The 26,518-nt window shown below is 55.4% G+C and overlaps 2 protein-coding genes across 15 annotated transcripts in view; both read left to right on the top strand.

Annotated features, from left to right (window-relative positions):
• LOC102536196 (beta-galactosidase-1-like protein 2) overlaps nucleotides 1-13,801 on the top strand; it is a 33,515-nt gene extending 19,714 nt beyond the window's left edge. For 5 of the 14 annotated variants that reach the window (XM_072954011.1, XM_072954015.1, XM_072954016.1 and 2 more), the window contains exons 10-21: nucleotides 3,717-3,801; nucleotides 4,381-4,518; nucleotides 5,133-5,240; nucleotides 5,837-5,943; nucleotides 9,253-9,399; nucleotides 10,152-10,223; nucleotides 10,698-10,785; nucleotides 11,506-11,593; nucleotides 11,914-12,025; nucleotides 12,667-12,783; nucleotides 12,888-12,951; nucleotides 13,558-13,801. In XM_072954011.1, coding sequence (XP_072810112.1) covers nucleotides 3,717-3,801; nucleotides 4,381-4,518; nucleotides 5,133-5,240; nucleotides 5,837-5,943; nucleotides 9,253-9,399; nucleotides 10,152-10,223; nucleotides 10,698-10,785; nucleotides 11,506-11,593; nucleotides 11,914-12,025; nucleotides 12,667-12,783; nucleotides 12,888-12,951; nucleotides 13,558-13,565 — 1,134 coding nt within the window. In that variant the 3' untranslated portion in view covers nucleotides 13,566-13,801. Of the gene's footprint in view, nucleotides 1-3,716; nucleotides 3,802-4,380; nucleotides 4,519-5,132; nucleotides 5,241-5,836; nucleotides 5,944-9,252; nucleotides 9,400-10,151; nucleotides 10,224-10,697; nucleotides 10,786-11,505; nucleotides 11,730-11,913; nucleotides 12,784-12,887; nucleotides 12,952-13,557 lie in introns of those variants that run through there. The other 9 variants (XM_072954012.1, XR_012066679.1, XR_012066677.1 and 6 more) reach the window with 9 other exon arrangements.
• GLB1L3 (galactosidase beta 1 like 3) overlaps nucleotides 13,625-26,518 on the top strand; it is a 33,311-nt gene continuing 20,417 nt past the window's right edge. Inside the window, exons 1-6 of the mRNA XM_031670308.2 lie at nucleotides 13,625-13,746; nucleotides 20,110-20,334; nucleotides 21,042-21,173; nucleotides 21,278-21,523; nucleotides 25,493-25,561; nucleotides 26,094-26,189. Coding sequence (XP_031526168.2) covers nucleotides 20,156-20,334; nucleotides 21,042-21,173; nucleotides 21,278-21,523; nucleotides 25,493-25,561; nucleotides 26,094-26,189 — 722 coding nt within the window. The 5' untranslated portion in view covers nucleotides 13,625-13,746; nucleotides 20,110-20,155. The remainder of the gene's footprint in view (nucleotides 13,747-20,109; nucleotides 20,335-21,041; nucleotides 21,174-21,277; nucleotides 21,524-25,492; nucleotides 25,562-26,093; nucleotides 26,190-26,518) is intronic.

Raw genomic sequence — 26,518 nt, 5'->3', positions numbered from 1 at the left:
CAGCTTCTCAAGTGCACGTGGAATGTTCTCCAGGATGCGTCATATGCCAGGCCGTGGAGTAAGTCTTACTACGTTTAAGAAGATTCACATTATCTCAAGCATCTCTTCCAGCCACAGTGGTGTGAAACTGGAGATCCATTGCAGGAAGAAAACTGGAAAATGCACAAATATGCGGAGATTAAACAACATGCTCCCGAGCAACCAATGCGTCAAAGAAGAAATCAAAAGGGAAATAAAGAGATCTTGAGACAAATGAAAATGGGAACAACAACCCCAAACTTCGGCCTGTTTTAAGAAGGCATTATTTCTGTAAACGTCACTCTTAGAACTGCCTTTGCTGCATCCCGTAAGTACTCAGTGGTAGAAAACTGAAAGCACTTCCTCCAAGATCAGAACAAGACAAGGATGCCCACTCTTGCCACTTTCATTCAATGCAGGACTTGAAGTCGTAACTAGAAAGGTAAGGCTGAGAAAAGAAACAAAAGGCACCCAAACTGGAAAGAAAGAAAGAAAACTGTTCGCAGGCGACATGATATTATACGTAGAAAACTCTGAAAAACCACCAAAAACTGCTGGAACTAACAAAAGATTTGAGTAAAATTACAGGATACAAAATTAATATACAAAAACCACTTGTATTTTTTTTACAGTAAAACAAATCAGAATGAGAAATTGAGAAAACAATCCCATTTATAGATTCAGTGCAGTTCCTATCAAAGTCCAATGGCATTTTCCACAGAAACAGAAAAAACACATTGTAAAGTTTGTATTGCACCGCAAAAGACCCCAAACAGCCAAAGCAATCGTAAGAGGGTCACAGCTGGAGGCATCACATGTTCTGGTTTCAAACTGTATTGCAAATGTGGGAATCAAAACAGTACCGTATTGGCATACAGCCAGCCAGATGGATGGAACGGAATGGAGAGTCCAGAGATAAACCTGTGCACTTACGTCAATTAATTTTCAGTAGAGGCGCTAAGAATGTACAGCGGGGAGAGGAAAGCCTGTAAGAAATGGTTTGGAAGACCTGGATATCCACATGCAGTAGGATGCAAACTGGAGCTCTGTCTTCCTCCAGAAACAACTCAAAGTGGACTAAGGACTTGAACGTGAGACTTGAAGCCATAAACCTCCTAGAAAATACGAAGAGCTAACTGAGCCCCTTGACAGCAGTCTTGGGGAAGGTTTTGAATTTGACGCCCAGAGCCAAGGCCGCAAAGGCAGAAGTAAACACATGGGGCTGATTAGGCTAAAGCAGCTAAGGGAACCAGCGACGAGAGGGGAGGCCGCCTGCGGAGCGGGGCTGATGAGAGCCTAACGCCCAAGCTAGGCAAGGAGCTCGCACAGCTCAGCAGCAGAAAACCAAAGGACCTGATTTAAAATGGGCTAAGGTCCTGAATAGACATTTTCCCAAAGAAGACATGTGAGTGTCCAGCAGGTGCAGGAACAGGTGCTCCACACCCCTAATCGCCGGGGAAATGCGAGTCAGAACCACATGAGCCATCGCCTCACACCTGTCAGGATGTCTGGCCCGACTCCCATTCCCCAGGGGAATCGGAAGGTGAGGACCTGCAGGAACCTAGGGAGTTCTGAGTACTGGCCCGTGTCTGTCACGGTGGGCACGCCAGAGCTATGAGGCCCTTGAGTGGTCGTCTGGCCAGCGCCGCCCTTCCGGGAACACTGGTGCACTCACAGTCGTAAAGCTTCCTGCCCCTTCATTTTGCTGACCGGTAACACTACTATAAGTGCATTTGGTGTTTTGAAGTTCACAGGGTATTAATGTGTTGGAGCACTGTGTCCACTTGCAGTCATAAACACCATTTACTACCTTGGTAAAAGTTTTTGTTTAGAAGACGGGAGATAGCATGTTGGGGAGGGTGTGGAGAAAAGGGAGCCCTGGGGCACTGCTGGGGGGAATGTAAACTGGTGCGCTCACCATGGAAACAGTATGGAGGTTCAGCAGGAAATTAAAAACAGAACCACCCTACGACCCAGCAGTCCTATTCCTAGGTGTGCAGGAAGGAAGTCAGGTTACCATCCTGAAGAGGGATCTGTGCTCCCAGGTTCATAGCAGCATTATTCACAGTGGCCAAGGCGTGGGGACAACCCAAGTGTGTAAGGACGGATGAATGAACAAAGAAAATGTGATGTGTGCATAAAATGGAATACATTCAGTCTTAAAAAAGAAGGAAAGCCGTCATTTGTGACAACATGGATGGAACTGGAGAACATTATGCAAGGGAGATAAGCCAGACGGTGTAAGACATATAACAGTTACGGTGTCGCTCAGACATGGAATTCAGAAAACCAGAGCAAACCGTGGACTCATACCACAGGCTGGAGGAGCGGTTGCCAGAGGCTGGGGTCATCGAGGGATGGAGACAGAGGGTGGCGGAGATTCAGACTTCCACTTTCAAGGTATGTTCTGAGCGTCTGACATACAGCTGATGACTAGAGTCGCTAACACTACTGAAATTTGTTAAAAGAGTATAAAGTGCATGTTGATACAAAAAAAGATAAAAGAAGGAACTGGGAGTGAATCTCTCACGAAGGGGAGACCCATGTGGTGGCATCTTCAGAAGTCTGGCGTGTTTTCCTGTGGAAGGCAAGTCCTTCCAGCGCTGGAGCTCAGAACAGCGTCGGCGAGTGACAGAGCACACACTGGCTCAGCATGTGGGCTGTGGTTTCTGACAGTCTGCGTTCCCCAGAAATGGAATGCACTGCCTCTCGTGGTGATGGCTCCCTCCCTCATCCCGCGAGAGTGAAGGTGGCTTGCGGGGGCCCTGCTTGGAGTCTGCGGTGCCTGCCTGGGGTGGGGAGTGGCCGGCTGGAATCCTCCAGGGAAAGCCCTGGCTGATGTGAGGACCTGTGATCTGGGAATTCTGTGAGGCTGAGCGTGCATGGAACACACAGCTTCCATATGATTAGCCTTTATTAAAAAGGTGAGAACGTCATTTTGGGAACTTAGTAGACTATTTTAAAATGTTAAACATGCAGAGTGTCAGGCAGAAATACATACAACGTCAAACCACGTGCTCTGTGGTGGATAAAGTTGGCCGTGCTTTTCTCCCCCTTTCACTTTCTTTGAAGCATTCAGCAGCTTGGGCATGAACGTGGACGCTGCGGGGGGCTGGGTGCAAGGGTCCCGGCATTGGAGCCGCCGGTGGTGAGAGCAGAAACCCGAAGGAGGCACTGACTCACAGCTAGGAGTGCAGTTGGGAGGCGAACTGACTGGGGTCCAAGCCTGAGTAGAGAGGCTTGCAAATCCCAGAGGCTCAGGAAGGTGAAGGCACAGGTGACACAGGGATGGAAAGAGCATGGAGACAGGAAACGCGCGGGACTCTGGGGTCCGGGAATTCTCACTTGATGGGACCCAGCATTTGGGCAGTGGTTTGCTGGACATTTTTAGTGCTTTCTCTGGGTCAGGCACTTCCTTACTCGACCTCTGCTCTGGTGGGCCGAGGGGCGAGGAGGGTCTCGTTCTGGAAAGGGAAGCGTGGCCATGCTGCTGATTTTACCTGGGCCCGAGCCAGTGAAACCACGAGCAGACCAGCGAGACCCGGAGCAGGACGTGAGCCGGGCAGCAGAAGAGGGGCTGTGCAGGGGTGTTCTGAGCCGTGGGGGATGAGGACAGGAGCCTGCGGCGATGCCCTTGGGCGTGGTCGGGACGCCTGACCGCACCGGACTGGGCTGAGCTGGCACTCCTGTTTTCCCAGGGCCCCAGCCCGGTGCTGATGACCGTGTACACCGCAAGCGCCCCGGACGGGTGGGGCGCTCTCCGTCACAGCCTGGACCCGCATCGTGAGTGCTCCGTGGCTCCTTCCTCAGGAGAGGATGTGACGCACATGGCACCCGCCCGCTTTCCCCGCTGGTTAGAGTACTTGTGCGATGGGGGACGCGGCTGCTGGCTGTTGCAGCTTTCTGGGTGTCAGTGTGGCCAGATAGCCCCCTGCAGGCATCTGTGCAGGTAAAATGACGACGTAGAAGTGGGCGCCCCACAGTCACCGGGATTAGCCAGGTCTCCAGCATGGCAGTATTTTGTTGAGGCTGGTAAAATACTTCGAGTGAGTCGTTCTGAGAGGCAGGGCCCTTCAGGGACAACACGTTAGGTGGAGCGTAATGTTATCTGGCCCCAGATGACCTGCCCTGTCCTTCCTGGGCGAGTGACAGAGATCATGAAAGTGTGGCTGAAGGTACATCTTTCTGGTGCCATGCCTTCAGGTTGGGCACCCGGAGAACCACTCAGAAACCCTGAGCTGGACATACGTTTGCATAAGACAAGGGCGCACAGACAGGCATTCAGTAGCGCAGTTTCAGGATCCCCAGGGGGAATTCCTGTCCGCCAACATGAACCCCCTCGCTTCTTCCTGCCGCGCACAGTGGTCATGAGAGATGCCCGTGAGATGCTCGCCTTCTGGTTCTCCCTCAACTTCTACATGTTTCACGGCGGCACCAACTTTGGCTTCATGGGTGGATCTGCTCCCCTGCACAGTTACCTCCCCACGGTCACCAGCTATGGCAAGTCCTGGCCCCCTGCAGCTGCCTGTCTTTTCATCTTTAGCTCCTGGTGGGGGTGGAGGGTTAGACCTTTGCTTCTTTCAACAGAACTGGAGGTGATCCACAACCAGAAGCCAGGCTGTGGGACTTTGCCGGCAGGGAACTCGCCAGCTTAGCCTGACACTCTACCCTGCAAACCCTTGCTCATAGGGTGCTCCCCGCAGAACCCGCTCCTTGGCACTCTTGATACGCCGGGTGGTGGGCGTTGATTCCTGGAGCTCCCTGAGTCTGCAGCTCTTCTGAGACACCCAGGGGAGCATGAATGGTGAAGAAAGAAAGAGGTTCAGTTGGAAATTGAACGGGAGGGGAAACCACTGGATCCGAGTGTCTCGGGCTGTCAGCTGGACTTGCTGCCTCCAGGGACTGATGCCTTTGCCTCTGGTTGAAGCCCTTGGAAAGCATGGCGGGGTCACCTGGTTAAGATTAGCTAGGATTTGGCATTTTCTAGTCTAATGCTCAAAGATTCCTCCCACTGCAGAGCTGCCGTATGAAGAATTAAGTGTCACCTGTCACCCCTTCCTCTGCTGGAGCTGGGGCTTTCTCGGGGAAAATGACAGATTGCTTTATTTTTTCAGACTATGGGGCACTGCTGACAGAGGATGGAGATTATACACCTGAGTATGTTACATTTCAAGAGCTTCTCCGCTCTGTTACGGTACCCAGCCACAACCTCAATCCAAACGGTAACTCAGCCCCCCTCGTGGTCTCTGTGCTATGAAGAGGGGAGGGGATGGGTAGAGATGCCCTCCCTGGGCGGGACAGGGGACCTCCAGTCTGCCCCAGTGTGTTTTATCACCAGGCGCTGGGGATTCAGGTCTGCGTGAGGCATGGGATCCGCCCTCTAGCCCTCACCTCCAGGGTCACGTTGCTCAGTTGGGGCTGGACGTCAGAATCCTGCAGAACTTCTAAAAACCAGAGGCACCAGGCTCTTCCCAGAGCTGCTGGACAAGTGTGCCTTGGTTGAAATGGGGAGAAGAGGGCAGAATCTGTGCACTTGTGTTTTCCCCCTGGACTTTGGGAGATTGGGATGGGCAGGCAGGGTGGAGGACCACTGGTCCAGAGGAGGGAGCGATGTCCCTCCTCCACTTCCCGGACAGCAGGGCACCTGCTCAGAGCCTGTGGCGCAACTGCTGCCTGCCCTCTGACTCTCCCTGACACGGGCAGGCAGGCCTTGGGACCGGCCCTTCGTTCTTGGCTGTGGGATGGCAGGGGGCTTGGGCCCTGGAGTCGGGTTGGGGTAGGATCCTGGAAGGGCTCCACCTCCTGTTTTTCATTGCAGAGGTCCACAGGCCCCCGCAACCAGAGTCTCGACCTAGGGTTGTGTATAAGCCAGTGACAGCAACATACTACATGTCACTGTGGGACGCCCTGCCTTACCTGGATGAGGTGAGAGTCCCCAGGGTGTCGAACTGTGGGATGGATGGTGACAGGGCAGAGGCTTCGCTCAAAGAACAGGGAGCAACTCACTGGGAACAGAAAGAGTCGTTGAGGTTTCAGTTCCTTCTCCTAATTTCACAATTCAGGATAAGAAGCCTAGATTCAGAATTCAGATTGGGAAATTTGAACCTGAAGAACACTGCAGACATCTCAGGGTCCTGGGGACACTGCCTTCCACAGCCGCCTCAGCCTTCTGGGGACGACTGGGATGGAGCCCAGGGCCTGGGTCCAGGGCAAGCGTTTCTGCGCGCTCATCCTGGCAGAGGGGCTCTTCCTTCAGACTCGCTGCGAAGCTCAGTCCGTAAAGCGAGGTTGAGTCGGGGGCAGTTTCCTCCTCTGGGATGGTCCATGTGCCACTTTGGACTCTCCCTGAGGACCCAGAGGGGCACAGGTTGAAGCCACTGGTCTAGAGGAAACCGCAGAGTCATTCACACAACACTTAACTAAACCGTAGTGCCTCGGAACCGCCTTTCTGGGAAGTTGCCCTCGTCTGGGCGGTGGGAGAGCTGAGTGGAGGAGAGGTGGGGTCAGAGGGCCCAGAGGAGGGGCCAGGGCAGCCAGCATCGTCAGGGAGGCTTGGAGCCACACTGGGTTTGGTCCTTGCTCAGTGTTTACCTGAGGGAGGCCGTGTAACCTCATTCTACCTACGTTTCCTCACCTGTAGAATGAGGCTGATAGTCAGGATAGCTGTGTAAATTGAACAGCAAACTCTGCATTTGGCACAAAGTAAGTGAGCAGTGTGTGCAGTCTGTTCTTACAGAGATGCGGCCAGGAAGCTGACGGCCACCAGACCCGAGAGCGTGTCCACCTGCGGTGACTTTGAGATCCCAGGGATGAGCAGGAGCTAGTGAGGGGACAGCAGGGTGGAGGGGCAGGGGGAGCTGGTGCACCGTGGACACCGCTCGGGGGGCACAGAAGAAACTGCAGGGAGGCCTGGGGGGAAGCCTGTGGGGCCACAGCGGCAGGGAGCCAGCCTGGTACTGGGGCCTTTGTGGTCTCGTCTTCAACTTTTTCTTATGGAATTTTGAAAACATGCAGCAAAGCAGACAGAACAGCGGTGGACCCTGTGTGCTCCACACCCAGCCTCCGCTTGATCGCTATTTGGCCAGTCTTTTTCATTTACACCCTTTCTCCCCCAACCCTCCACTCGTTACAAGATTATTTTAAAGCAGATTCCAGACATCGTACAGTTCAGCTGTAAACAGTTCAGTATGTGTCTCAGAAGATGAAGACTCTTTTTGAGAAACACAACCAAATCAGTATCACCCCCGATGGGGATGGTGGTGGCGACTGTAAGGACCCTTGTCGTCAGTGTCTCCAGGGACGTGTTCACCACTGACGCCCTGGAAGAAGAATTCTGACGAGCAGTGTCTGTCAGTTTCTGGGGTGCAGATGCCCCACTGCGGCCAGCTGAGGCTGCCCACGGGACGCGTGAAACCCAGAGCTGGGAGGGGACGGGTCCGCTTGGCCCCCGAGCTGGTGCACCACACAGCCCGCGGTCAGGCGTCCTCGCTGTCTCGTCAGTTTTGCGCCTCGGGTTGTCTGCCTCAGGAGCTGATTTAGGTCAGTCACATGCTGCTCTCAGTTGAGTCTCAAGTCATTCTGGGCTCACTAGTCCCCGCGTGTCTGGGGACAGGCGCTTACACTCCCTGCACTTTCTGTGAACTGATAGAGATGCTTGGCGAGATGGAGTTGGGTGTGGTGGTCTCCGTTTAACTGTTTGCAGCTCTGCTCCGTCGGTGGTGCTGCTGGACTGCTTGTGTGCACACCGAGGCACCGAGTGGCTGGCTGTTTCTGTTTCCGTGATGCGTCAGTGGAGTCAGGCCCCGGTCTGTTCATTATGCATCTTCCCGTCACCGTCTGCCTAGCGGTTTCAGCGGCTGTGATGACACCTGCCTGCACCCAGCGTCTCAGAGGGGCTTGCAGAGTGGCACTGTCTGCCTGTCGTCCCTTCTGCATTTACTCAGCTGCCGGCCACGCAGACGAGCGTTTCCTTCACCGGCTGTCTTGGTGTCTGGATGCACAGTTTGCCCGGGACAGTCGGGACGGAGCTCGAGTGCTTTCGTGTAGCAGGATGATAACGAGCGTGTTCTCGGATAGGCTCTGAAGGAAGCCAGGGAGCTGTTTTGACTCTACCGCTCTTTGTTTGATGATAAACTCACACATCTTAACACATTCAACGTGTTTCTGCCCCAAGGCAGCCGTTCTTCTTGATGCTGACACTGTCCCATTTTAGACTAGCGGGAGCTCCTTTAAGTTGGCTCCCGTCCTCTTGACACGACACCAGGAGCTTCTGAGATCTTCTTTGCTGTTTGGTTCCCTAGGATGTTGCAGGTGGTGTGGTGCCACCGGCTTGGAGCCGTCTGTTTCTCTAAGGAGTTCTGAAGGGCCGTGTTTTTGTGCTAAGAAATTGGAACGTTTCTCTGAAAGCTGTGGGAAGCTATTTTAAAGCAGGATGGGGATCAGCTGACCCTCTCGCATTTCAGAAGGATTCCCTGGCCGCCAGATGGGGACGGATTAGAGTGGGACCAGGCTCCGGCCCTGAGACCAGGTAGAAGTCTGCAGGTGTTGAGCCGGGATCATGGGTGGGGAGGAGGGTCCATGAAGCAGGTGCCAACGGCAGACTCTGAGGAGGTGGTGGCTGGAGGAGGAGGTGTGAAGGACGAGGGAGAGGGAAGACACTGGCTAAACTTCCACTTTCTGGATGGGTGTTGGTGTTGCTGTTTGAGGAGGAAAAAGAGTGGGATGGGTAAGTGCTGGGAGAGGAACATCGATGGACCCTCAGACGCAGGATCCCAGTGGGCAGGAGGGTCCACGGACATGGAGAGTCAGCGCCGTCTGAGTGGTCCATGTGTGATCGTCCTCAGCCGGACTGGGCACAGGGTGACTCTCTCAGCTGGGAAAGGGAGGAGAGGGGGCCGAGGGTGGGCAGAAGCTGCCCCTGGGCTGGGGCTGTGCAGCCCTTCGTGAACTGCTGAGCACATTCAAAACATTCCACTTTCTTGACTCCAGCTTCTCCGTCTGAAAAACAAGAATGCATCACTGGCTGGCACGTGCAAAGAAACATGAGGAAACGTGGAAATTAAAGAGGGCAGTTTATGTGTGACACTTACCGTTACACACACCCCGTTTTTTCACTCTTGTGCTTGAGACGCTCGGGGTTTCTCCTCTGGGGAAGCGGATTTCAGTGGGAGTTTCTAAAATTTTCCTCTCCAGCCCGAACCTTTAGCCCAGGTTTTACTCCTGTTTCTGCCGCAGCCCACCCGGTCTGCCAAGCCCGTCTCCATGGAGAAGCTCTCCGTGAACCAGGGGAGTGGGCAGTCGTCCGGGTACATACTTTATGAGACCGCCATCTCCAGCGGAGGCCTCCTCACCTCAAGGGGTCATGTTCAAGATCGGGGTCAGGTAGGGGACGGCGGGGGGTCCCAGCTGCACTTCTCTGCTGGTAAAACCCCGTGGTGTTGCTGAATGTCCAACGGTAGTCAGATCTCTTTCTGACCTTCAGAAAGTCCTCTCTGTTTCCTCACTTCTGTCCCTCCATGACGTTTTGTACGTAGGCTCCTGCTCTCCTAGGTGTCAGGCGTGTGGACGTCCCCGGGAGGGGCCTCACTGAGCCCTTGCTGGTGCTGACGGGCTCCTCGGAGGAGACCTGGGGGAGCTTCAGAAGCCCCCATGCACGTGGGCAGCGACCCGGGACATTGCGTGTCACACGGCGGTGTTTAGAGAACTGAGTGAGCAGAGCCGGCTGGCACTCATTACAGATAAAGCTAAGATATTTGTCACAAGCGAGGGCCGCCCTGAGAAGGTAATGACGTTGAAAGGACATCTGATGGACAAGCCGCAGAGCTGAGGGTGGGGCCGCCCTGTCTCTCAGCGTCCTTGTTCTCCGCCCCCTTCCCCTCCTTCCCAGCAGGCCTGGCACCTGTCCCCGCCCCCCTCCGCCCGCCGGGGCCCTGGCCCGGTCTGGTCTCAGGGCTTTCTCACTGGCCTCCCGGCTGAGCCGCTTGGGATGCGCTCAATTCTGTGAACCCGTGGCCGCTGGAGCCTTCTGGGGGCCAGAGCAGTCGCCTCCCCCAGAGCCTGTCCTCCTCTGAGCTTTTCCCAGGCCCCCACCCCTTCCCTGTGGGGACCTAACAGGGCTCCCCTTTCCTCGGCAGGTGTTCCTGGATAACCTGTACATAGGAGTCCTGGACCACGCCAGCACCGAGCTGACTATCCCCAGGAGAAGCGTATGTAGTCCGGGGTTAATGGGCCAACAGCCCCAGCGCCCGCCTAGGCCCTGGGCTTGGCCTTGAGCATGGCCTGGCCTGTGCGAGGCCGTCCCGCTCTGCTGACCTAGACTCACTGCGTGGGGCCCAGCGACGGGAAGCAGTGTGTATCTCTAAGGTGCGGGTTCGTGGCCCTAGGCGACCCGAACTTCTCCACGTGGGATGTTTGTTGCTCAGAAGACTCTGGGTTGGTCGCCAGCCTCAAAAGGATCTCTAGTAAAATGTCCTGACTTCTTGAAGGCACAGCAGCAGGGGGTGGGGCACGTGGGGGGAGCAGGGGCTGAGGGGCTCGCTTGACCCAGAGCTGGAGGTCTCGGGGTTCTGAGGGTGCTCTCTGTCAGTCACCCGGCCTGCGACTTTGTCCTAGTCCTGGGGAGCCCCAGAGTCCACAGAAGAGGGGCTGAGTGGCCCCTCTGGCTGCTCTGTCCCTGGCAGGACTACGAGGGCTCCCAGATGTTGCGAATCCTGGTGGAAAACCAAGGCCGACTCGCCTGTGGGCCTGACATCAACAAGGAGAGAAAAGGTGGGCCCAGACGAGATGCTTGAGATGTGCAGGACCAGATTCTCGCTGCTCTCACCCCGGGCGAGGGTGGCTGCGTCCAGGTTCACTGCTTGAAAGAAAGAGGACTCTTTGGGCCTGTGAGACCCCTGTGCATAGAAGCTTTGACAAAGTCCTGCTTTGATGGGAAAGGATGATGGTGGCCTTTCTCCAAGCCCTCCCACCCCGAGGGTGTTCTCCAATTACCAACCAGTGTGCTGCCTTTCCTGTTTCAGAGGGTTTTGAAGAAGGCTGCAGAAATGCCCTTGGAGAGTATGGTGGTCAGAGTCCCTCCCTAGGAACTTTGATTTTCCTTCTCTGGAACCCATGCCTGTGTCCTGGCCTCCCCCGGCTTCCCTCGGCCTCCCCCGGCCTTTCCCGGCCTCCTCCGGCCTCTCCGGGCCTCCCCTGGGCTGCCCTGTGTCACATGCACCTTCCTTCTCTCCCTCCATGTGTTTTGACCTGCCCCAGAGTTCAAGTTAGCTGAACCACTATGCTGGCCAGACCTGCAGGAAGTGCAGTGACTTCTGCTGTTAATGTGGGAGATACAGGCGCCACTCTGAGAGGTGTCTGTGAGCACCTGAGAAGGAAGAATGTTTGTAGGATTTTGCAGAGACGCCTGTCCTCCTCTGGGGGAGCCGCAGCCCGGTCACATCTCTGCTTCCTCGCCTTCCTCGTGGCCTCTGTCCTCTCTCTCTTCGGCAGGTTTAACTGGGGACATCTATCTGAACAAGTCTCCACTGAGAAAGTTTAAAATCTATAGCCTGGAGATGAAGCCCAAGTTCATACAAAGGTGGGCGCCAGGCCCCAGACTCAAGGAGACTGATCAGAGCGGGGGACACTGAGACAGAAAGGAGCCCGGATGCCCAGACGGACCCCCCTCGGTTTGCAGATAAGACACGGAGACCGAGAGCACGGGAGGCTCCCAGGTTTCAAGCTGTCTGGGCAGAGCGGGGACACCCCCACTCCCCAGCCCGGGTCTGCTACTTCCTCACCGTGCCACGGACCTTGAGCAGGCTGTGCTGGCGGGGACCCGGGCTGGGAGGGCAGGGAGGAGACAAACCTCGTTGTGAAGAAGGGCGTGAACTTTCCACTGGGCTGACTCTCCCTTAGGGACCTTCCGAACATCTGGAAACCAGCCTTATTCCAACCTCGGGGCCCGGCCTTCTTCCTCGGTCTCCTGAGGGTTGGTGATCATCCCAGAGACACCTTCATAAAGATGCAGGCCAGTATGCCTATCTCTGCCCGTGTCCCCACACAACCTTCCACCCCAAAAGGCCCTTTAGGAGAGCTCCTCGTGTGTGGGCTCTGCCCCGTGCAAGGAAACCTGGGCTCCCAGAGACCCCTCACCCCACAGCCGCCTGGGAGGCCGCCCCTGCCCTGGTGTTGACGAGGGTGGGGACGGACGCCCAGCAGATGTGACAGAGGTGCCTGCCCCTTGTTCTCTGGGGACACGGTGGAGTCCACTGCATGAGGAATTCAGTGAGCAGGGTCCACTGGTCTCCAGACATAGCTGAGACAAGCTACTGAGACCCTTAGCGCACTGCCTGTGGTGGGATGTGGTGGAAGAGAGTCTAATTGCCGCACCTGAAATCCTGCTACCCGACGGTAAACGTGCTGGTGGTAAATGGAAATACCTTCCCGGACTTGGGGTGCAAATGGGGCGGTACCTTCGGCCTGGAGGCTGAGCCCAGGCCAGGGGCAGTAGCGCCGAACTCCCCAGGCCGCCGACCACCGGGCTGCCCTTGGTGACCCCTCCCGTGTGAGAGCAGCTGTGACTGTGACCGGGTGTATTGTGGTGTCTGAGCGGGGGTGTGTGCACATCTAGCACTCAGAGCTGGAATCCTCCTTTCCAATCTTTCCCAGGACTGGACAAAAGGGGTCGTATTCATCAATGGACAGAACCTGGGGCGCTACTGGAATATAGGGCCCCAGGAAACCCTTTACCTTCCAGGACCCTGGCTGCAGCCTGGAGCGAATGAGGTGACCTTCCCCGTCGCCCCTCCCACCTGCCAGTGCCCTCACTGGGGCTCCGCCTGGCCTCGGGGCAGACCCTGAGCTCACGGCCACCTCACTTCTTCCGACAGATCGTGGTGTTCGAGGAGTGGAAGTCTGCCCTTGTGATCCAGTTCACAGACAGCCCACAGCTAGGTAGGCTGTCCTGGAGGGACTGTAAGCATCCCAGACGCTGAAGCCTTTAGGGTCTTCCCGGTCAGGACAGAGACAAAGGAGGCAGCGTGTCCACCGCTCCTAGGTGGTGGCCGGCGTCCTCATACCCCTCCGTCGTGGGGACCCAGACTAGCCTGCCCTCCAGCATCTGGGACCAGCTCCTTTGGCCTCCTTCCCTCCCAGACTGCTCTCTGCACCCTGACCGAGGTGTACACCGAGGTCCCGGCACCCCCACTCCTGGCCTTTTCTGAAACTTTCCCACTTCCTCCCGCTGCCACGTCTGATCATCTCAGGGCACGTTTCCTGGGCCTCTCCCCGCTGCCGTGGGCAGAGGATGCAGGGCCCGGCCCCACCAGGCACATACGCTCTGCTTTGCCAGGTGGGCGCCTGGGGTCCCTGCACCCAGCCTCCCGCCCTCCTCTTGTCAGGAGCAGGATCCAGATGTGCTTCCGGGGAGTCACCGCACCTGTTTCGTTAGAGTCTCCGTGGGACTGGCAGTCAGGCCGCCTTTCCTCCCCGCCTGCAGCAGTTCCTCTCTCTGGGGATGGGCTTGGGGTGCACGGTCAGCAGTCTGCCTTTCTTTGCCAGGATACTGAGTCTTGAGGGAGCGGCGTGAAGGAGGAAGAGACTGAGCTGAGTCATCTTGACGGCGGGGCTGTGGGGCCCACCTGTGCTGACAGCTGCCAGTGGGAGCCACCCTGGATCCCCTGTTTATCGTGAGCCCTGTGCTGGGCCTGAGGTCCGCTTCCTAACCCGCCAGGACGGTCCTGCCTTGGCGTGAGTTAGCTCCCTGTTTCTGATGCTGCAACAAAATAAACCTGTTCCATGCAAACCCTTTGTCATATTGCAATAACAGGCTGTTTGACCAGGGAATAAAGTGTTGAGAAAGTGAGAAGATGCTCAGAGCGCTCGGCCCACAAGTGTGCTGTGGAGCAGGGGCTCTTCCTAGGGTGTCGAGTGAAGTGTAGGAGCTAAGTCAGGAAATGACAGGCAGTTCGTATGTGCTTCGTCTTCCTTTTGCCCTGCATTTCCATTCCACCACTGCTTTTCCACACGCTGGCGGAAACCCTGCTTTCCCCGTCGGTGCCTCTCCGTGTGGCCACTCCCCACTCCCAGTCCCGCCGCTGGCACCTGACCCGCAGCTCTGGTCTGTGTGCCCCGGGTCCTCGGAGCCGCAGCCTGGTCAAGTCAGCCCAGAGCTCACTTTTCCTACCGCTGGAGTTCCAGCTTGGTGTAGACAGCCCTGGGGTCAGCCAACTGGCCTCGGGGAGCTGGGGAGAGGGTCGCCACGGAGGTGAGCTGGCACTGGTGGAGGCCGCCAAGACCAGAGAGGCCCGCTCCACCCATCACTGCTTCTCTCAGGCGAAGCCCGACCAGGAGACTCCAGAGCCAAGCAGGGTCAGGCGTGTCCCATGTCCCCGCCTGTCAGCTCACGTGCGTCAGCCTGCGTGTGCATGGCGGCCACCTGGGGGGCCTCGAACCACGGACGGCTGGGCCCCATCCCCAGAAGTCATGGCTCGGTAGGTCTAGGGAGGGGCTGAGGCCTCACATTCCTGCAGGCTCCTAGGCGATGCCTGCTTGGCTGGTCTGAGGAGCTCGCTTTGCGGGTCTTGGTCCTGGTGCAGGAGCTCAGCCACAGCACGACTCCTCTCTGGGCCACATAACTCTGGGTGGGGCCCCCGTGCTTCGCCGCATGTTGAGCAGCACCCTCGGTCTCTCCTCACTAGAGGCCACTGGCACAGACCTCCCTACCCTGGTTGTGAAGCCAGAAATGTTCCCGGACCCCGGTGGACCTCCTCTGGGGGTCAGAATCCCTGCAGGTGAGAGCCTGGGCTGCAGAGCACACCAGGTTCTCCCGGTCAGAACTGCTGCTTTCCTGCCCCTTCGGGAGGCACGGTCCACCCTCTGTAAATAAAAGGCAGCGGTGACAGAACTGGGGAAATCCTTCCGGACGACTGTCGGTGGTTCTGTTTTTCTTCAGTGTAATCCTAGCTCCGAGTGACGGAAACTGCCTGTTACTTCTGTTTTTCTGTCTGCACTGCTTTTAAAACAGCCTAATATCCCCACACGTAAATGGATCCCTGGGGTAAGTTGGGGTGAAAGTCACCAGCGCTGTTCCCTTTACACCTGCAAGCAAGCAGACGCGGCGGCTGCAGGGGGGCTGCTGGTGCCGGGCCTCGGTCCCCGACGTGATCCCGCAGAGCCCCGGGGAGAGGAGGCGCCGGGCCAGACGCAAGCCCTCAGCGCGTCCTCCTTCTGCTGCTGGAGGAGCCTTGGGCGTGGCTCAAAGTTTCCTCCCGGTAACCGACTAGTGCCTCAGGCAGCGTGTCGGGCTAATTATACACAAAGGATAGGAGCGACGACTTCTCCACCCACGAGGGCTGGAGTAGGAATAGTTGTCCCTCAACTTGTGTCTTTAGGGTTTACCACTGTGTGAGGCTTGGAGGTGACGCTGAGAGAAGCAGAATTCAGTCGCATTGAGCATTTCCACCTGGGGTCTGCCAGAAATCCGAGCAGGAGGGCGGGGTGTTTGTTGTATCAAAAGTGGATTTTGTTTCTGTTTTTCCAGAAGCAGGCTGAAGAAGTTGGGGGCTGACAGAATTCTGTGCTCTCCCCCTGGATCGTGTAGGGGTCCTTGTGCTGCAGGAAAGATTTCAGTCCACAAGCTCCCTGCCCTCCTGACCGCGGGAACCCAGACCCGTCTGGGAGAGTGCGAAATTTTGGAATCTGTGAGGAGCGTAACTGGTTTCTAGAAGCCCTTCCTCTTTCTCCTTTTTTTTGGGGGGGTGGGGGGCAACCTAAATTTATACAGAAAGTGTGATTCGTTTGTGATGCACGCATGGAAGGAGAGAAGGGTAATCAGCTCAGGGCTGGGAAGGTCCTCGTGTTTGTCACCCTCCGGGGACTTGCGGTCCTTCAGACGACACCCCCTGGAGGGCCACCCCAACAGCCATTCCAGACCCTCCCCTCCACCTGAAGTCCAGCCAGTGGCAACTTGCCGTTCCAGACCTGCCCACCAACGGGCACTGACCGGCCAGGAGAAGCTGAGGGGCAGCCCCCGGTTCTCAAGAGACCACGACGCAGACCCGAGAGAGAAGCCTGCGTTCTGGAGACGGGTGGTGCGGACATCACCTCCCCATCCGAGCACTGTCCTCCGAAAGCATTTTGGCAGCTGTTACCCAGGGACAAGGGGACGGACCCTCCGAGGCTGCGCAGCCAAGACCAGAAGGAAGGCTCCTCGGGGCCACGGGACAGGCTGCTGTGCCTCTGAGCTCAGTCACAGGCCGGTACCAAGGGCCCCTCTGTTAAAAGCAGGGCATGCCCTCTGCTTATTCTGTTCACAGAAACCCAGGGGAAGGAAATGGAGGCCAGACCTGGTGGAAAGACGAGACTGTCACACAACAGGCTCAGTCCTGGAACAGAATCTGTGAGGACATCACTTCTGCTTTGGGGGCAGGAAGCAGGATCAACTGCTTTAGGCCATCGTGCTTCACGGCCGGAACCTAAAACCCTCCGGCCATCTGTGGACGACAGCTCGTTCGAGGGCGATCCTAGGGGAGGAGGCTGAGCCACCACTGTCCTGGGGACTGGCAGCCCTAATGGCTGCCCCGCCTCAGTCTCTCCCTGCGGCAAACGGCCAGGCCCCGGGGTCATGCTGACCCCTCCTCCCCTGGCCCCCCCGCGGCCCACCCCCAGCGTGTCTCAGCCCTTTCATCCGCCTCGTTTCCCTGTGGACTGAGCCCACGCCCCTCCTGCTCTGACCCGGAGTCTTCCTTTTCTCCTCCCCACCCTTCACATGGCAGCGACAGGGGCCTTTTAGGAACCCAGCTCTGTTCAAGCCAGGCCCACGTTAAAACCTGTCAGTGGCTTTCTGTTGTATTCCAAGTACAGTCCCACAACGTCCTGGGCCCTGGGACTCTGCCTGGTTTGGATTCCACCTGACTGCCTAATGCATCACTGGGTTGAAGTCTTGCCTACGAGATTTGACACCTGAAAAGGCAGCCCAGTTCCCCAGGGGACCATCCCACAGAACGTGGTGGCCGTCTGCCCCAGTGCTGAGTGCCAGGCAGGGCTCCCGGCCACAGAGCACAGGCTGCGGCACCTGCACGCCGACCCGCAGACCAGCACCGAAGTCTTAACTGTGAGCGAGGGCTGGACTCCGAAGGCCTCTCTGTGGAAACACACAGTCACTGAGTCTATGCTGCACGTCGCGTGGCACGAGGCTGTGCACAAAACAACCCATGGATGGAGGAGGAAAGGTGTCGGGACTGACAAAGCCAATCAGCCAACCTGCACCTCTATTAACGCCATCGCCGGAAATGACTGGGATGCTCAGAACACTGTCTCCCAGCGCGCACGGGACCCACTGCCTCTCCAGTGACGACCTGAGTGGGGTGAGCTGGCCTGGCCGTCTGCAGTTATTTACGAATGGCGCACACCTCCCCGCCTGTGCTGGGCTGAGCTCCAAGGCACCCGGAGTTCAGGGGAGGGGAGCTATAGTAATCTGACGAGGAACAGAACATTCCTCTCCCTTTCTTTACAGCACAGTACCCACCTCTGCTTTCTTCCTGTTGTCTTGTCACCTCCGCAGACAGATGAATACTGATCACCGTGTACTTTCTGAACTTGCTTTGACCCCAGTAGATGGTCTGACAGAGCCAAGACACCAGGAAAGATCTGAACTCGTACGGTGACCTCCTTCGGCGGTCCCAGGGCCACCCTCTTCGGCCTGCAGAGGTCACTTGTAATGGCCGCAGAGTGACCGTGGGACTCCTTGCTTTGGAACAAGAAGGCAGATAGACTGGCCTGTCCCCAAGAGGGGTGATGGACCTCACCTGGGGGCACATGTGGCTGGAATGCAGAAGGCACGGGGCGGGGGTGGGGAGGCAAGGGGGAGTGAAAGGCGCTCTGGCCCAGGCCTGGCACGAGCAGCTCCACGCAGCCCCTGCCGCCATCCTGACTCAGGTCGAGAGCTCCTCGTGCTGCTGGCCTCGCCCCCCCATCTGTTCCGGACCAGATGCCTCACCCCAGAGGAGCGGCATGCCTGTGCTGGGCGCCAGTCAGAGCTGCTAGGGTAGTGGTTATGGCTCGTGATCCCCGAGGACCCGGCTGTGGACTGACGGGGGTGGCTCTGGGTGGCCCTTCATGCTCCAACCTGCCCGCTTGTCTACTAGCTGAGTGGAGACTGGATGGGTGAGCTTGCGTTACTCAGTATCAGCTGCGTCCTTCCTTCCTGAGGAGGTCACTTCTTCAACCAGGGAACCTCCACTGTTAACACAGACACGAAGCTGCTCCCGCCCTCCAGCCCTGTAAACACCAGGGCACTAGAGCGTGGGGCCGGCACCCTGACCCCCCGGCTTAAGCACTGGGGTAGGGGGAGCCTGGGGGGGCTGTGTGAGTTCTACCCCCTTGCTGCTTGTAAGTCTGTTCCCAGTGACACCTGCTGTGTACCTGCCCCATGTGGCCCCCGTGGTGTTTGCTGGGGGCCCTTTGTGTGGCACTCCCCGATACCCACCCTTCCACTCCTCCTGGTGTAGGAAGCTAGGTTTCGTTGTGGAATCTACACTTTAGGAAGGATAACCCGACCTGTTACGTGGAGCACGACTCTGCTTTATCTGGGCCGATCATGGTGATGTTCTGTTTGTCAGGGACTGGTTTGGAGGAGGCTGTGGTCCTGCTCTGAACTAGGGGACACAAGGGACATCTCACCCTCAAAAGAGACATGAGAACAGACGTGGATGCTGGTGTCGCCAACTCTGGAACCGCTGTGGCCCCGCCGTGCCGAGAGGGGGCTGCAGGAGAGGAGTCTGCTCCCCAAGGGCAGCAGGGAGAGGGGGTGGGGCCGCTGCTCACCTGGGTCAATCCCAGGTGTACCTATTATGAAGCTTTTGTTTAATTTTCTCCTGTTAATTTGTCTCATGTTAATTTAATTCTTAGATCAGCCAGAAAAGCCTTGCAGGGTTGGAGAAAATTTCTTCCTCTTCAATAATTTTATTGAAATGTTTTAGAACAATGTTGGAAGATCTTAAAATCCCATAGTTTCAAGCAATGCAAACATTGCAGACAATACGTTCCTGACTCCAGCTGGCATCACCGCTAACAAGGAAGGTCACAGTGTGGGTGTCTGGCCATGCTGGCAGACTGTGACTGACATTGGAGGATGAGTAACTCCGGTGGATGCGCAGTCCTCTGGCTCCCTTTATGGTTGGATACTCTGAGGCTCGCCCACCCCCTACTCAGTCAGAGTTGGACAGGACCAGTGTTCCTGGTGGTCTCGCTTCATAGTCCCCACACCAGGGGCTGCAAGGGTGCGGGGGGCCAGGGAGTGACATGAGGTCACTGTGTTGCACAGCTGGCTACCTGGCTGGACAGCATTCCTGCTCTAAAGCCCTTTTAAGACACAGCACATGCTAGTTTGTGTAACAAGGCAAACGACACTTTCTGACTTCAGTTCAGCCTCTGCTGTGGTGAAGCTGAAACTAAAGACTGTTGCTCAAGTGTATACACGACTTAGAGAGATATGATTTTCCACCCACAGCATTTAGGTCAGAGAACTTACTCTCTACGAGGGTTAAGACTCAGCACGAGGGACGTTGTTGTCTTGGTCTCCTCTTGGAGGCTGCCGGGATCAGTGGTCGCCAACCAAGGCCATGAAACCACAGTCAGTGCCTGACTCCCGCCGTGGGGCAGCGAGGCCCCAGCGAGAAAGCCATAAAGGGCCATCCTGGCAATGACACCCTCAGTTCTCCTTGTTGTTTACCTGTTTTATCTATAGTGGTGAATATCTGCGAATCTCCATTTATCCCTTCTCCCTTCCTCCCCTCTCCATGACCATACATTTGTTTTCTGTGTCAGTGAGTCTGTTTCTGTTTTGTAAATAAGATTGTGTCATTTTTCAGCACTTCTCATCGTGTTGAACTATTTCACCGTGTGTCTGGAACCAAAGAGGGTTCTCACTAAAGTTGCTGAACCGGTTGAATCAAACTTCCTGGCTTGGCTCTCGGGTGCATGTGTGAGCTCAGCTGTCCTCCTTTCCTCCCACTCCTCCCCGCCTTTCCATCCCGATTGGCCGATGACACAGTTTCAGAAAATCAAGGTCAGGGGTGATAACCCAGGATCCTCCCGCCTTACTTCCCCCAGCTGAAAGACATCTGTGCAGAGTGGCGGTTCCAAGACCCCAGGTTGGATGCAGGGCTCTGCTTCTCTCGCTGCGCAGAGCCTGCCTCTGCACCTCGATCTCTGGATCCCCGCACAGCGCACACCTGAGTCTGCGGCCCTGGGGTCCGAGCAGCAGAGAGGCGGCGGGAGCATCGTGGGACGTGGGCTCCTGGGCCTGGCAGTGATGGGTTCCCCACCGTGCTTCAGGTGAAGGTCCCTCGGGTCACTGGCCCATCGGCCCTTCCAGGCATGGGCTGCCTCTGGCCCATCTTGAGTTCCTCATCACTGCCTCCTCCACCCACTCTGTGCTCTGTGTCCCAGCTGGTCTCCCGCAGGCATTTACTGCCCTGGGACATTCCCAGGGCAAGGGCCACTTGGGCCTGGGACACCCTCCTGTCCCCTCACATCTGCCAAGATTCTCCTCATCAACTCCCCTTCCAAGCCCCCTCTCCACCGGCACTGGCTTCTGCCCCTTCCTTACCCGCCTGGGAGGGTGTGTCCATTGTCTTTGAGGGAAGGTCAGGCTGTGGTGCAGAGAGGTGCTCCTGCCCCAGACCCTGCGTCCTTCCGGGACCTGGTGGATGAAGTGCCTCCATCTTTCACGGAGCCCCTGTCCCCTCCCGTTCCCTGCGCAGGACTCCTCCCCAGCTCCCAGCCTGGTCATGTTCCCGCTCTAGGCTTTTAGGACTGAAGGTCCACCCCCAGTGTCCATCCATACTGTGGGGGGCTGGGGCCAGCCCTGGTGGTGCAGGGGCCCTCGGAGAAGCCAGCAGAGCCTCAGGCTTGCTGCCCACTGGTTCAGCCCAGAGACCTCCCTGTGATGCCAGCTGCCTCTCCCCTGCCTCAGAGCTGCTCTCGGGCCCCAGAGCTCCACCCAGGCCTTCCTGTGTCACTGTTCATTTCTCTCTTTCCAGCCCCCATCTTGCCTGGAGAAGAATCCTGTGCATCTTTTTCCTGCCATTTATCTCATCAGGTTTCGCTCCTCGGATAAAATATACAGATAAATTTATATTTGAAAAAGAACCGCTGACGTCATCCAAACCAAGGTCAGCCGGAGTGGGGAGGGAGGGACCTCTCTTCTTTCTGGGAAGACAGAACTTCAGAAGTACATGCAGATTGTGGCCACTAACACATCTTCTCTCTCCGGTAGGGCTTCCACAGTCCCTTTCTTTCCCACTGTCAGATTTAACTGGTCTCACCTGACTCCCCTGGAGCTGAAGGACCGGTCTGTAGGACTTCAGGCAGAAGAAGGAGTTGGGAGGAATCCGTACTTCACGCTGGAGGGTCACAAGTTCCTCATCTTTGGGGGCTCCATCCACTACTTCCGGGTGCCCCGTGAGTACTGGAGGGACCGCCTGCTGAAGCTGAGGGCCTGCGGCTTCAACACTGTCACCACGTGAGTGCGGCCCCTTGGCTACCCCACAGGGCTCCAGCACCTGGGCCCCGGTCCAGAGCCCCTGATTTGGGGAGGCCCGCATGTGCCTTGTACACTTAAGTGTCACTTACGTCTCCCAGTTAGTTTGCTGTGGTCTAAGCCGTGGTTCACGGGAGAAACAGAAAAGGAGCAGGGCTTCCCCCAGGAACCTTCTCTGAAGGGAGAGTCACGTGCCCCTTAGGAGGACTCAGTTTTATACCAGATGCTCAAAGTATACTGACTGTTAAATACACAGCATTTTAAAACAACTTTTATTTATGTATCTGGTTGTGAACGTGTAGAGGAATAATCGGAGAACAAAAAAATGGCCGTGTAAGGAAACACCAGGGCCGGTAAAGCAAAGTTCAGTGGTGGAAGGGAATGAAGACTGTGGCGTAATGACTAGGAGCCAGGTGGACCTGGTCCTCAGCCCCATCCAGGGCCCTATGAAGGGGAAGGGTAATTGCCCCCTACGGCTGTACTGACGGTTAAATGAGATAAAACCTTTGTCTTAGTTCTGTGAACCATGCCCGTCACAGTGCTTGGCCTCTGTGTACTCAGCTACAGTGGCAAAAAGGAATGCAGATCCAGTTTAGTCAACCCAAAGAATCTGAACATGGATTTAACATATTTCACATGATTGTGCCTGGTGACAAAAATGACATATTTAGGGTGTACTGATGGCTAGGCATTTTCTAAGCACTTTGATGACATCGCTGAAGCCCCACACCTGTCCTGGGCATGGATGGTGTGACCCCCCATGGGGAGCTGAAGCACAGAGCACTCTGTCGGCTGGTCCAGGGTCAGCATCTCCTCGAGGCCTGACCGTGTGAGTGGGTAAGGCCGTCCCTAAGTCACCTGCAGCAGAGGCTCCTGCCCGTGCACAGCCAGCCAGTCAAGTGGAAAGCACGCCCAAAGCAAAAGCCATATTTGAATGAGGCAGCTCACCCTGGCTGAACATGTGCACAGTGTTTACACACAGCGGGGGGTGGAGGGCAGTGACCCGGCCCGCCAGCAGCAGTCCTGCGTGGTGAGGAGTGTCACTCCCTTCTGGAGGTGCGGACTCTCAGGAACAGAAGGGCTGTGCCCAGGGCCCTGCTGCCTGTCACAACCCTGGCCTGTGCGGGGCGTCGAGGGTCTCGCCCACAGCACTTTGAACCTTCACTGTCAAGTCCCGGTCCCTCTGCAGTGCGTCTCACCATTTTATGATGCAGGTGTGTTTCTGTTTCTTGATGAGATGCCTGTCGCTCTCATGGTCAGGCTGCGGGGTTTTCAGAGTTAACCTGCGAGAAAGGAAAGGCGGTCCTGAGCAGCTCAGACCCACAGGATAGAAAGGGAAAGAGCAGAAACGTGCCAGCAAGCACCACGGGCGTCCGATGCTGTGGTCCACCTCTGTAACTGTATTGATGATGTTCGTCCCAAAGATTACGTCCCCTTGCCTTTCCGGTTACTTCTCCACGGGTTGTTTGGATGGTACTGGTAATGTATCGAACTTTCAGAGAAGTAAGGACCACGGATGTCCTCACACCCCTGACCACCACAGGCAGGACCCGCGCAGGAGCCCTTTGCTCCTGGTGCCCCCCGCCCCCTTGTGGCGGAGCTGAGAATCGCACCGCTGACGCCGTGATGCTCCCCTTGGCGGGGGTGGGGGGGGAGGGTCCCGCACAGACCGGATACAACAGTGAGCTGTAAGTTGATAATCTGCCTTCTGGTTTGCAGATACTTTAATCATAAGTGACTATTGCGTTTTATTGAGAGCCTTTCTGCGTCTGTTGAAAGGATTATGTTTTTTTCCCACTCTCCTGTGAAAGCAGTAAATTACACTGACAATTTTTCTGATATTCAACCCATCCACAGCTCCGTGATAAATTCTGCCTGGTTATGAGACACGCACCTGCAGGCGTGCGCAGACACACATGCATACGCACACACAGAGAGCTGGACTTGATTTGCTAGTGTTTTCTTTCAAATAAGTATATTTATCATTATAACTGAACTGGATTTAAAAATTTATTTTTGTCCAACTTTGAAATCAATCTTATTTATAATAAATCCATCAACTGACTTTACTGTCTTTCTCTATTTACTAAAAGTGTTTTGTGAAAGGATTATATTTACCCTGAGTATTTCCAAAAATTCACCTGTAAAACTCTGTGACTGCTGTCTTTTGTGGTTGTGAGTTGAAGATTTGGGGAAGAGTATAACTTTTTTGAATGGTTATTGTTTAACTCATTTTTATATTGTTTCTAGAGTCTATCATAGCTTTATTAATCTTTTCTATTTTTGTTTTCCATTTCACAACTTATGAGTTATGTATAATTTTCTTTCCTATAATTTATTTGATTTTTGCCCTTCCTTCCTTCTCTCCTTCTTGTCTCCTGAGTTTAAAAATTTAGCTTATTTCCTTTCCAGAATTTTGTGACTTATATTTATTCAAGGATATGAGTGTACCTCCAAGTATTGCTTTGGTTACATATCCCACAAATTTTGCTATACAGTAGCAAAATCATTTGGTTTCAAACATTTTTAGCTCTTTGGGAATATGCTTTCTGTTTTATTTGTTTTATCATTTTCTATTTTTAAAGTGAAAATTTCTCATTTGCTTGCATTTGTCTTGGGATTACAGACTATGTGATGTAGATTTTTGTATTTTGTTGAGATTTATTTTGTATTTTATAACTCTTCTATGTGATATTTTAAAAATTGAAGTATAGTTGACAGTATTGTGTTAGTTACAGATGTACAGCAAAATGATGCAGTTATATACGTATTTCAGACTATTTACCATTACAGGTTATTATATAATCCCCTGTGTTACACAGTGAGTCTTTATTGCTTACCTACTTTATGAATAGTAGCTTGTATCTGTTAATCCCGTGTCTTTAATTTATTCCTCCCCTTTGGTAATCGTAAGTCTGTTTTCTATGTCTGTGAGTCGTTTGTATTATTTTTTAGATTTACATGTACGTGGTATCATATAATACTCGTCTTTATCTGAGTTATTTAGTATGATATTCTCTAGGTCCTCTGCTTTTTGTAGCAAATAGCATTAATTCATTCTTCCTACGGTGGAGAAATATTCCATTGTGTGTGTGTGTGCGCACTTGGGTTGTTCCTGTGTCTGGCTGTGGAAGTAGTGCTGCTCCGCTGTTCCACGGGTCACTGCTGAGTTCCCTGTGTGCTTACTAGATCCAGGATTTCAACTGTGTTGCTCAAATATGTATCCTTACAGTTTTTTTTTACTGTTACTATCTTTGCTTCTTAGAGAAGTATTTTAACTCTTCCCGCATGGCTGTGGAGTGGTCCACGCCCTCTCTGATTCAGTGAGATTCTCCTTTACTTGAAGCCACGTTGCTGACAGCATAGACGGTGATGTCTTGTTGGTGGATTATTCCTTTTATTACTATTGGTACCTCTCTTGACATCTGTTTGTGAGGGTTTACTTTTTGCCTTATAGTCCATTTTGCCTGCTATTTAGGATTGCTAGGATAATTTTTCCTCCTCCGGGGGAGGTCTTGGCAGGGTCCCTCTTGCTGAGGCCTGAGAATGGCACCATCTTCATTATCCTCATAGAAACGCCTCCTCTGTTCTTATTTTGATTAATTCTCAGCGATAATTCACCGGGCATATATAGACATTTGTGTTTTTTCCCTTTTCTTTATATTTTTCATGGATGGTACAAAGCACAGGCGGTGAGTAGGACAGTTCATGCATAACTCCAAGGAGTCTGAACTCAGAGGATCATTGGCAGCTTAGAACACGAGTGGGTAACAGGGAAAGGGACTATTGGAATAACCACATTTGTGTGATGCAGGTTTAAGTGCTGCTGGAGGCTTCAACTTACTCCAAAATAGAGCGACCCCAGGGTTCGACGCGGGTTTGGGACTGGCCTAGCAATTTGGAGGGAATAGAGAAAAACATGGTTATTGTACCTGTCTTTTCCTGCCACAGTTACGTCCCGTGGAACCTCCACGAGCCAGAAAGCGGCAAGTTCGACTTCTCCGGGAACCTGGACCTGGAGTAGGTGCTGCTGCTGCGCCCGCGACCCTGCGGGGCGGGGCGGGGCGGGGACCGTGGGCGTCTGCACTCTGCTCCCCGGGAGCCAGAGAGAGACTGGGGTCTGGAGCCTGTTCCCAGACCCGGGGGACTCGCTCCCGTGGTGACCCTGTTACTCCCAGGGCCCAGGCCACCTCCCCATGCCCAGAGGTGTCCGGCCCCTAACCCGGGGTGGGCCCCCCTCTGCAGTGCGGTCCATGCGTTCCGGCCGCCTGGGCGGGGACGGGGGCTGCCCCTCCAAGGCCGCAAGGCCACCCGGCCCAGTCTCCCTGTCGGACCCCCTCCTCCTGCCCCAGAGGGCTGTGCAGACGTCCTAGGCTGGGGGCCTCTGCTGTGACCTGGTTGGGGTGTCCCCTGCGCTGTGTGTGGGGGCCGCGTCCTGCCCTCAGTGCCACCACCCCTGTGAGAAGAGGGGAAGTGAGGATGGGGCGCTGTGGTGCCGAGCTGTCCGCCCCTTGGCTCTGAGGCCTGAGCGCTGGTGACTCTGGCTCCCTAGGGCCTTCGTCCTGCTGGCCGCGGAGGTCGGGCTGTGGGTGATCCTGCGTCCGGGCCCCTACGTCTGCAGTGAGCTGGACCTCGGGGGCTTGCCCAGGTGAGCGGGGTTGGGGGTGGGGGGCAGGCTGTCTTGAAGGTCTCTAGCGCTTTCGTCCGGTCTGAGAACCGCGGGCGCGCGCTCTGTGTGCAGGGGGTGCTCTGAGCAGCGGCTCCTGCTCTGACCCCCATTTCCCTGATGAGGCGTCGCCCCGCGTGGGGGGCGTGCGGCCAGGAGTGTGTGCGGGGAAGGGGCGCGTCGTACCACCGGCTTCCTCTCTCCTAACCTCCGAGAGGGGCCAGGCCCACTGTTTCCGGGGGCGGGAGGAGGGGAGGAGGGGTCCTAGAACTTCTGGGCCTGTTCTGACTCCCGGTTCTCCTCCGACTCTG

Source organism: Vicugna pacos, chromosome 33 (assembly GCF_048564905.1).
Source record: "Vicugna pacos chromosome 33, VicPac4, whole genome shotgun sequence".
NCBI lineage: Eukaryota > Metazoa > Chordata > Mammalia > Artiodactyla > Camelidae > Vicugna > Vicugna pacos.
Note: the sequence above shows the minus strand (reverse complement) of the source record. Positions and strands in the feature narration are given on the sequence as shown.